We start from the raw sequence: 10,304 nt of genomic DNA on the forward strand, positions 1-10,304 counted from the left end.
TTGGTTCTTTTTTAAATTTTATTAAATAATTCAATATTTTTTTTTTTTTTTAATATTTCCAAATAATTTAAAAAAAAAAATCCCTAAAATTTTTTATTGCAACAAAATTGCATTCATGTCATTTACCCACCACATTTCGATATTGAAAACCAAGCGTAAAAAGCTTGCCTGGGTTTTGGTGGTTAAACACCGTGTCGAAAAAGATGATGTGAGCTGATGGTACTGCTGGCTGTCTATTAGCGTCACTTACCAATGACACCGAAATAGTTCGACTGTGAGGTGTATGCGTGCATGTGTGTGTGACATCATCATACAAGTTTGATCAAATTACAAAGATTACAAGTTGTTCGTTGCAGTATTTATTTTTTTCCGATTTTTTATTTTCTCTCGAATCCACAATAAAGTGAAGAATTTTAAAAAGCAATTTAATGCTCTTTTAGTTTGGTGTCACACCGAGACAGTTGTGGCGCAGGAAAACAATATGCCAAGGCGGATGAGGTGGAGGATGCAGATGATGATCTGAGTTATGACAATGGTATTCAATAACTTGCGTTTGCCATTTATCATGTCAAGATGGCATTTTAATGATAACACGCACATATTTGCAATTCTGCCAGGAGAAGGGATTCCAACTTCTCGGTAGATTTCAATGGATATGTTTTACAATTTTTCCGCTGAAAAGGGTATGCAGAAGACATGATTTATGTTCAAAGATCAGCTATCAAACAGTCATTTGACAAGAATTTGCATAGCTATTTGAAAAATTTATAGCTTACAAGATATGGAGTTTTTTTTTTGTGCAAAATCTGTCACAGTTCTATGAGCCGGTCTGTCTGTCCGTCTGTCATCGTGTGTTGCACATCAATTACTGACACTTGGAAAAATCACGTTTTTACAATCAATTCTTAATAGTCTAGAGATCGAAAAAACAAAATCATGATCATCATTTAAGCCAATCGGAAAACATAAGTGTGGGAGCGTCAACTATTTATGCTGTGTGTGTGTGTGTGTAGCTATGAACAGTTGTTGTTGGTGGTGGTGGTTCAAGGGGCAAAGGGAAGGCAATTTTGCATAACAAAATTGCGAACAAAGTATGAAGTCATGTCTCAATTTCAAACGATTTTTTTCTCGTTTCTTGCCCAGAGGTTCTCCATGGAACCTATGGCCATTAAAACTATTGCTACACCATGTCAACTACTTCTCACTACTGCTCACCACTGCCTGGTGATTGGCGTTTAATTCAAAGTTTGTAATAAATGTAAAAAACGTGAGTAATTTGTGGTCATTGGTGGTGGTGATGTTGTTGCAAAGGTTTGCAAGATGTTTACAATATTACTCACCAAAGTCGGTGACAATAAAGTTATTAAAAAAAATATTGCGTAATAATATATTTTTTTATTTTTTCTATCAAACACCTGTTCATTTAAAGGCAGAAAATAAAAAAAAAATATTTAAATAATTTTTGTAAACAATTTATTTAATACAGAATTGTTTTAGTATAATTTTTCCTGAAAAATCTTATAAGGTTTTCGATTTGGCTCGAAATGTCCTTTCATACTTCATTTTTGGGGAGGGTTGTCAAGGAGAAAAATGATCCTCACCAAATTCCACTATGGGTCTCCAACCAAACTAAGTCTGCATATGTAAGGTATATAGCGAAAAAATCGATTCCAAAATGGCCATTTTATTATATTTTCATAGTACAATTTTTCTTGATTACTTTTATAAGAGTTTCGATTTGACCCATAATCTCCCATTACAATTAATTTTTGAGAAAAGCTGTCAAAGAAAAAAATGTTCCCCATCAAATTCCACTATGGGTCTCCAACCAAATTAAGTCTGCAGATATAAGGTATATAGCGAAAAACCAGTTCCAAATCTTCCATATACTATATTGTTTTAAAATAGCTTTTTTCTAATTAAATTTATAAAGGTTTAAATTTGGCCCAAAATCTCCCATTGTACTTCATTTTTGAGTAAGGCTGTCAAAGAAAAAAATGTTCCTCATCAAATTTTACCATGGGTCCTCAACCAAACTTAGTCTACATATATAACGTATATAGGGAAAAACCAGTTCCAAATCTTCCATATAATATATTCTTTTAAAATTGATTTTTTCTAATTAATTTTATATGGTTTTTTATTTGACCCAAAATCTCCCATTTTTTACAATTTTTGAGGAAAGTTGTCAACGGGAAAAATATTCCTCATCGAATTCTACTATGGGTCTCCAACCAATCTAAGTCTGCGTATATAAGCTATATAGGGGGAAATCCGTTCCAAAAATCCCATATATAAAAATTATTTTTAAATAGTTTTTCCTATTCAATTTTATACGGTTTTCGATTGGACCCAAAATCTCCCATTATTCATAATTTTCGAGGAAAGTTGTCTAAGAGAAAAATATTCCTCATCAAATTTCACTATGGGTCCCCAACCAAACTTAGTCTACATATATAACATATATAGCGAAAAAGATCGATTCCAAATGGTCATATACAAAATGGCCATTTTAGTAAAATTTTACTTGATTAATTTTACAAGGATTTGAACTTTGCTCAAAATCTCCCACTGTACTTAATTTTTGAGGAAAGTTGTCAAAGCAAAAAATGTTCCTCATCAAATTCCACTATGGGTCCCTAACCAAACTTACTCGGGATATATAATGTTTATAGGAAAGAAAACGGTTGCAAAATGGTCATATAAAAAATTATTATAGTATAATTTTTCTTAATAAATTTTATAAGGTTTTCGATTTAAGCCAAAATCACCCATTACGCTTCATTTTTGGGGAATGTCGTTAAAGAAACAGAGGTTCCTTATCAAATTCTACTATGGATCTCCAACCAAACTTAGTTTGTATTTATAACATATATAGCGAAAAAATCGAATCCAAAATGGACATATACACAACGACCATTTTATTAAAATTTTCCTTTACAAATTTTATAAAATTTCCGATTTGGCTCAAAATCTCCCATTGAACTACTTGTTTGGGGAAAGTGGTCAAAGAAAAAAATGTTCCTAATCGAATTCCCTAAAGGGTCTTCAGCCACACTAAGAATGCATATATAGCGCAAATAGGGGATACATCAATTCCAAAATGGCCATATACAAAATTATTTCAGTATATATTTTTTTCTAATAAATTTTATAAGATTTTCGATTTGACCCAAAATCTTCCACTGTACTTTATTTTTGAGCAAAGTTTCCAAAGAGAAAACTGTTCCTCATCAAATTCCACCATGGGTCCGCAATCAAACATTTATAACATTTATAGCGAAAAAATCGAATCCAAAATGGCCATATACAAAACAACCATTTTAGTACAATTTTTCTTAACAAATTTTATAAGGTTTCCGATTTGGCTCAAAATCTCCCATTATACTTCATTTTTGGGGAATGTTGTTAAAGAGAAAGAGGTTCCTCATCAAATTCAACTATGGGTTCCCAACCAAACTAAGTCTACATATATAACGTATATGAGGAAAAACCAGTTCCAAGTCTTCCATATACTATATTGTTTTAAAATAGCTTTTTTCGAATTAAATTTATAATGGTTTAAAATTGACCCAAAATCTCCCATTGTACTTCATTTTTGAGTAAGGCTGTCAAAGAAAAAAATGTTCCTCATCGAATTCTACTATGGGTCTTCAACCAAACCAAGTCTGCATATATATAACATATATTTGAAAAAATCAGTTGCAAAATGGACATATACAAAACGATCATTTTAGTAAAATTTTTCTTAACAAATTTTATAGGGTTTTTTATTTGGCTCAAAATCTCCCATTGAACTACATTTTTAGGAAAAGTTGTCAAAGAGAAAAATGTTCCTCATCAAATTCCACCATGGGTCCCGGACCAATCTAAGACTGCATATACAAGCTATATAGGGAAGAAATCAGTTTCAAAATGGCCATATATTATATTTTCCTTTTACAAGATTAATTTTACAAGGGTTTCATTTTGACCCAAAATAACCCACTGTACATAGTTTTTGAGGAAAGTTGTCAAAGAGAAAAATGTTCCTTATCAAATTCCACTATAGGTCCCCGACCACACTAAGTTAGCATATATAAAGCGTATAGGGAGAAAATCAGTTCCAAATATCCCATATACTAAATTATTCTAAAATAGCTTTTTCTATTAATTTTTATATGGTTTGCGATTCGACCCAAAATCACCTATTGAACTTCATTTTTGAGGAAAGTTGTCAAGGAGAAAAATGTTCCTCATCAAATTCCACTATGGGTCTCCGACAAAACTAAATCTGCAGACATAAGGAATATAGGAAAGAAAACGGTTCCAAAATGGCCATATATTATATTTTCCCAGTATATTTTTTTATTAATTTTACAAGGGTTTCTATTTGAATCAAAATCTCCCATTGAGCTACATTTTTGGGCAAAGTTATCAAAGCGAAAAAGATTCGTTATCGAATACCCTAATAGGTCATCAACCACATTATGACTGCATATATAGCGCATATAGGGGATATATCAGTTCCAAAATGGCCATTATAAATTATTTCAATGTATATATATTTTTTCTAATAAATTTTATAAGGTTCTCGATTTCACCAAAAATCTCGCATTATATATGATTTTTGAGGAAAGTTGTCAAAGAGAAAAATGTTCCTTATCAAATTCCACTATAGGTCCCCGACCACACTAAGTTAGCATATATAACGCATATAGGGAGAAAATCAGTTCCAAATATCCCATATATTAAATTATTCTAAATTAGCTTTTTCTATTAATTTTTACATGGTTTGCGATTCGACCCAAAATCACGTATTGAAATTCATTTTTGAGGAAAGTTGTCAAGGAGAAAAATGTTCCCCATCAAATTCCACTATGGGTTCCCGAACAAACTAAGTCTGCATATCTAACACATATATGAAAAAAAAATCGATTGCAGTATATCCACATACTATATTATTTTAAAATAAGAATACATTTATGAATTTAACATTTTAAGGGGGCTGGCATTTGTCTCAATTTGTTTTCTTTTTTTAATTTTTAAGGAATACTGTTTATGAAATTTTATATTATTTTATTTTTATTTCATTTTAAATTTAAACAAATTTGGCATAAAACTCTCAAAATAAACTTCAAATTTTGTAAAAATACATCAATATTCTATTTTACCTCTTCTTTTAATTACCATCCAAAAATAACACATTTCGTTGTTGTTGTTGCTATATCGAGCGATTTATTTTGTAATAGCCTCCACACACCCACACTCCTTTTTGACACAATCACAATTTCACTTTGTTTTAATCTTTAATAACAAATATTAAATGCTATTGATGGCAGTAAATCGTTGCATGACATACATTTCCAATTTCAATATCACTCTATCGAAACACACACACATACACTCCCCGCACATCCTATCCCCCGTTACACCAAAACAAAAAAAAACAAAAAAATTCCCACCAATGGCTGGCTGAAAGGTTGAACGTTGGTCAATTTGTGTGTCTGGAGTTGAAGAGGTTGGAGTTGTGATAGTGTTTGGAAAAAGTTACGCACAAATTAAATTTTCTCCTACCTCCCCCCCCCCCCCTCTCACCCACCTCAGTCTACTTTTGCTGTTATCCTTGATCAATAACAATGCAATCCTTTCCATTAGCTCCAAAAAAAAACAGAAAAACACAAAATTGAAGCTCACCCAATTCGCCATTCATTGGAACCGGACAATCACATAAATATTCATATTTACTTGAAGCACACATTTTTGTAAAACCGCCAATACACACATGTTTACATATTTATGTCAGATGATTTTTGATTGATGACTTTTTTTCTGTGGGGAGGGGGTGGGGGGACGTTATCTTAATGTCTGATATAAATACATATATCTGTGGAGGGTGGTCTCTTAAATAATGTTTTTGGGGGAAAAACATTTTCGAATATAACGAAAATATTGTAATTTTTCTTGGACTCAATCGTGATCGTGTCGTGGATTTTTATAAAAATATTTTCTTTAAATTTCAACAGTCGTGCATTTTTATAAAAATATTTTTATTAAATTTCAACAGTCGTGGATTTTTATAAAAATATTTTGATCAAATTTCAACAGTCATGGATTTTTATAAAAATATTTTTTCTAATATCCGACCTGGATTTTTATAAAAATATTTTTCGCGAATATCCGTTGTGGATTTTTACAAAAAAGTTTTTCTTCGTGGATTTTTATAAAAATATTTTCTCGAATATCCTCGTGGATTTTTATAAAAATATTTTCTCGAATATCCTCGTGGATTTTTATAAAAATATTTTCTCGAATATCCTCGTGGATTTTTATAAAAATATTTTCTCGAATATCCTCGTAGATTTTTATAAAAATATTTTCCTCGAATATAAACATACGTGGAATTTTATAAAAATATTTTTTTTTTTCAAATTTCATCTGTCGTGAATTTTTATAAAAATTATTTCCTCAAATGTCTTCGTCGTGGATTTTTACAAAAATTATTTCCTCAAATTTCCACAGTCGTGAATTTTTATAAAAATATTTTCCTCAAATTTCAACAGTCGTAAAATTTTTATAAAAATATTTTTCTCAAATTTCAGCAGTCGTAGATTTTTACAAAAAATATTTTCCTCAGTTTTTAAATGTCGTGAATTTTTACCAAAATATTGTGGATTTTTACAAATAAATATTTTCCTCAAATTTCAACAGTCGTGGATTTTTACCAAAAATATTTTCCTCAAATTATAAAAGTCTTGGATTTTTATAAAAAAAAAATGTTCTCAAATTTCAACAGTCGTGGATTTTAATAAAAATATTTTTCTTAACTTTCAACAGCCGTGGATTTTTATAAAAAATATTTTTCTTAACTTTCAACAGTCGTGGATTTTTATAAAAATATTTTTCTTAACTTTCAACAGTCGTGGGTTTTTATAAAAATATTTTTCTTAACTTTCAACAGTCGTGGATTTTTATAAAAATATTTTTCTCAACTTTCAACAGTCGTGGATTTTTATAAAAATATTTTTCTTAACTTTCAACAGTCGTGGATTTTTATAAAAATATTTTTCTTAACTTTCAACAGTCGTGGATTTTTATAAAATATTTTTCTTAACTTTCAACAGCCGTGGATTTTTATAAAAATATTTTTCTTAACTTTCAACAGTCGTGGATTTTTATAAAAATATTTTTCTTAACTTTCAACTCAATAAATCCCCCACTGTACTTCATTCTTGGGGATCGTTGTCAAAGAAAAAAATATTCCTCATCAAATTCCACTATGGTTCCCCGACCACACTAAGTTAGCATACATAACGCATATTGGAGGAAATCAGTTCCAAATATCCGATATACTAAATTATTTTAACATAATTTATCCTGATAAATTATATAAGGTTTTCGATTTGGTTCAAAATCTCCCATTATACTTCATTTTTGTGGGATATTGTTAAGGAGAAATTTGTTCCTTATCAAATTCCACCATGGGTCACAAACCAAACTATGTCGCTATATATGACATATATAGGGAAAAAATCGGTTCCAAAATGGCCATATACTTTATTATTTTAGCAAAAATTTTCATGATTAATTTTATAAGGGTTACGCTTTGACCCAAAATCTCCCATTGAACATTTTTTTGGGGGAAAGTTGTGAAAGAAAAAAATGTTCCTCATCAAATTCCACCATGGGTCGCCAACCAAACTAAGTCGACATATATAAAGTATATAGGAAAAAAATCAGTTCCAAATATCCCATATACTAAATTATTTTAATGTAATTTATCCTAATAAATTATATAAGGTTTTCGTTTTGGCTCAAAATCTCCCATTGTACTTCATTTTTGTGGGACACTGTTAAGGAGAAAAATGTTCCTTATCAAATTCCACCATGGGTGCCCAACCAAACCAAGACCACATATATAACGCATATAGGGAAAAATCAGTCCCAAATATCCATATACTAAATAATTTTAAAATAATTTTTCCTAATAAATTTAAAATGGTACTAGATTTAACCCGAAATCTCCCACTGTGCTTCATTTTTGAGGAAAGTTGTCAAAGAGAAAAATATTCCCTATCAAATTTCACTATAGGTCCCCGACCAAACTAAGTCTACATATATAATGCATATAGGGAAAAATCAGTTCCAAATATCCCATATACTAAATAATTTTAAAATAGTTTTTCCTAATAAATTTAAAAAGGTTCTCGGTTTGACTCAAAATCTCCCATTGTACTTCATTTTTGTGGTATACTGTTAAGGAGAAAAATGTTCCTCATCAAATTTCACTATGGATCCCCAACCAAACCAAGTCTGCATATATAAGGTATATAGGGAAGAAATCGGTTCCAAAATGGCCATATACTTTATTATTTTAGTACAATTTTTCGTGATTAATTTTATAAGGTTTTAAGTTTGGCTCAAAATCTCCCATTGAAACAACTTTTTGGGAAAAGTTGTCAAAGAGAAAAATGTTCCTCATCAAATTCCACTCTGGGCCTCCAACCGAACTAAGTCTACATATATAACGTATATAAGGAAAAATCCGTTCCAAATATCCCATATACTAAATAATTTTAAAATAGTTTTTCCTAATAAATTTAAAAAGGTTCTCGATTTGACTCAAAATCTCCCAGTGTGCTTCACTTTTGACGAAAGTTGTCAAAGGAAAAAATGTTGCTCATTTAATTCCACTATAGGTCCCCGACCACACTAAGTTTCCATATCAAAGACATATATGAAAAAAAAATCGATTGCAGAATAACATTTATGAATTTAACATTTTAAAAATCCATCCCATCATTTCCTCTCTCTCTCTCACCCCCACTCTCATTGACCAATAATTAATCCTTTATCCTTTTTTGGTTTTTCATCACACGAAATACTTGATTACATATGTCCAAGTATGTGTGTAGGTGTCATCGTGTGTGTGTGCCCTGTTTGTAATATTTTAATTGTGCTAAGATAAAATCTACAATAAAAGCGTCAATATTTGTGATGGCTAGGAGGGGGAGGCGCTTAAACATTGAGAACTTTTTTTTGGACATTCATCTACGATTTTTTTTGTGTTTGACAAACATCAACATTGAAATTTATGCCTTTAATTTATGAATAGCAATATTTCAATAAAATATTTATTTATAATATTTTTTGTTTTCTATTTTCTTTGCAGGTATGTAAAGTGGAAACGAATATTAAGAGAGATATTTGAATGAAAAAAATTAAACGGAGTGAGTTGTGTTGGAATATAATTTTTTAAAAAAATATTTGAGGGTGGGAATTAATTAATTTATTTTATTTTATTTTTCTTTTTTTTTTGAAAATTTTAAAATTCTGATTTTAAAAAAAGAAATTGAAAAAACTAAAAAAAAAAATTGGAAAAAAATTAAAGAAAATTCTGATAATAAATAAAAAAATATTTAAAATTCATTTTAGCAAAATAATTATATTCTGATAAACTTCCACTGCTCAAAAGGAAATTTTGAAAAAAATTAAAAAAAAAAATAAAAAAAATTCGGAAAATTAATTTTAAAAAAATGTTAAAAAATAATTTTAGCCAAATACTTATACTTTGATTATCTTCCTTTGCTTTAAAGGAAATTGTTGAAAAAAATGAAAAAAAAAAAAAAAAAAATTGAAAAAAAAAATTTAAAAAAAAAATTATTTAAATTAAATTATTTAAAATCATTCTAGTAAAATAATTATTCTTTGATAATCTTCATTTGCTCAAAAGGAAATGGTCATGGTAGCTTCCAACCAGACACCAAAAGAAAAAAACATTAGCTTTATTCCCTACCCTTTCCCTACCCTTTCCCTTTTTTCGAGTTTCCATTTCTGTTTCGACTCAAGTCCCACGAATTATTGTTGTTTACAACTACATTGTGGAGTAATCAAAACAAACCGAAAGACCTTTATGGCAAGGGAAGGAGAGTAGTTAGCCCCCTTTCCCTGTCTTGTGGTTGGCATTGCATTCATTGTTTCATTCCGAGAACAAAAAATTTTGTTTTCGGATGCCTTCTTCCATTGAGACAAGTGAAAAGACACACGCCATGGTGCCAGACACCATGTGACACCGTGGAGTAAGAGATTTTAAGCTGTTCCTCTCGTTGAGACAAAACAAACCGTCACAAACTCACTCACTCACATACACACACAATCGTATTCGAATTGTTTTGTTAACAAACAAACAACAAATCCGTGGCCATTTTTCCCTTCTTCTTCTTCTCTTTCTCTGCCAGAAATGGGAACAGGAAAACCACGTTAGGAGACAAAATAGCCAGAGTAGGTTTGTAATTGTTTGGAAACTGAAACTCATTAAACAATGG

General features: G+C 30.2%; 1 protein-coding gene across 1 annotated transcript in view; it reads left to right on the top strand.

Moving 5' to 3' along the window:
* The window catches only part of LOC101901717 (uncharacterized protein DDB_G0290685), a 204,643-nt gene extending 195,469 nt beyond the window's left edge, over positions 1-9,174 (top strand). Inside the window, exon 9 of the mRNA XM_059118709.1 lies at positions 9,152-9,174. Within this exon, the coding sequence (XP_058974692.1) occupies positions 9,152-9,159 (8 nt within the window). The 3' untranslated portion in view covers positions 9,160-9,174. The remainder of the gene's footprint in view (positions 1-9,151) is intronic.
* Positions 9,175-10,304: the final 1,130 nt, after the last annotated feature.

Source organism: Musca domestica, unplaced genomic scaffold (assembly GCF_030504385.1).
Source record: "Musca domestica strain aabys unplaced genomic scaffold, Musca_domestica.polishedcontigs.V.1.1 13, whole genome shotgun sequence".
In the NCBI taxonomy this organism is placed as follows: domain Eukaryota; kingdom Metazoa; phylum Arthropoda; class Insecta; order Diptera; family Muscidae; genus Musca; species Musca domestica.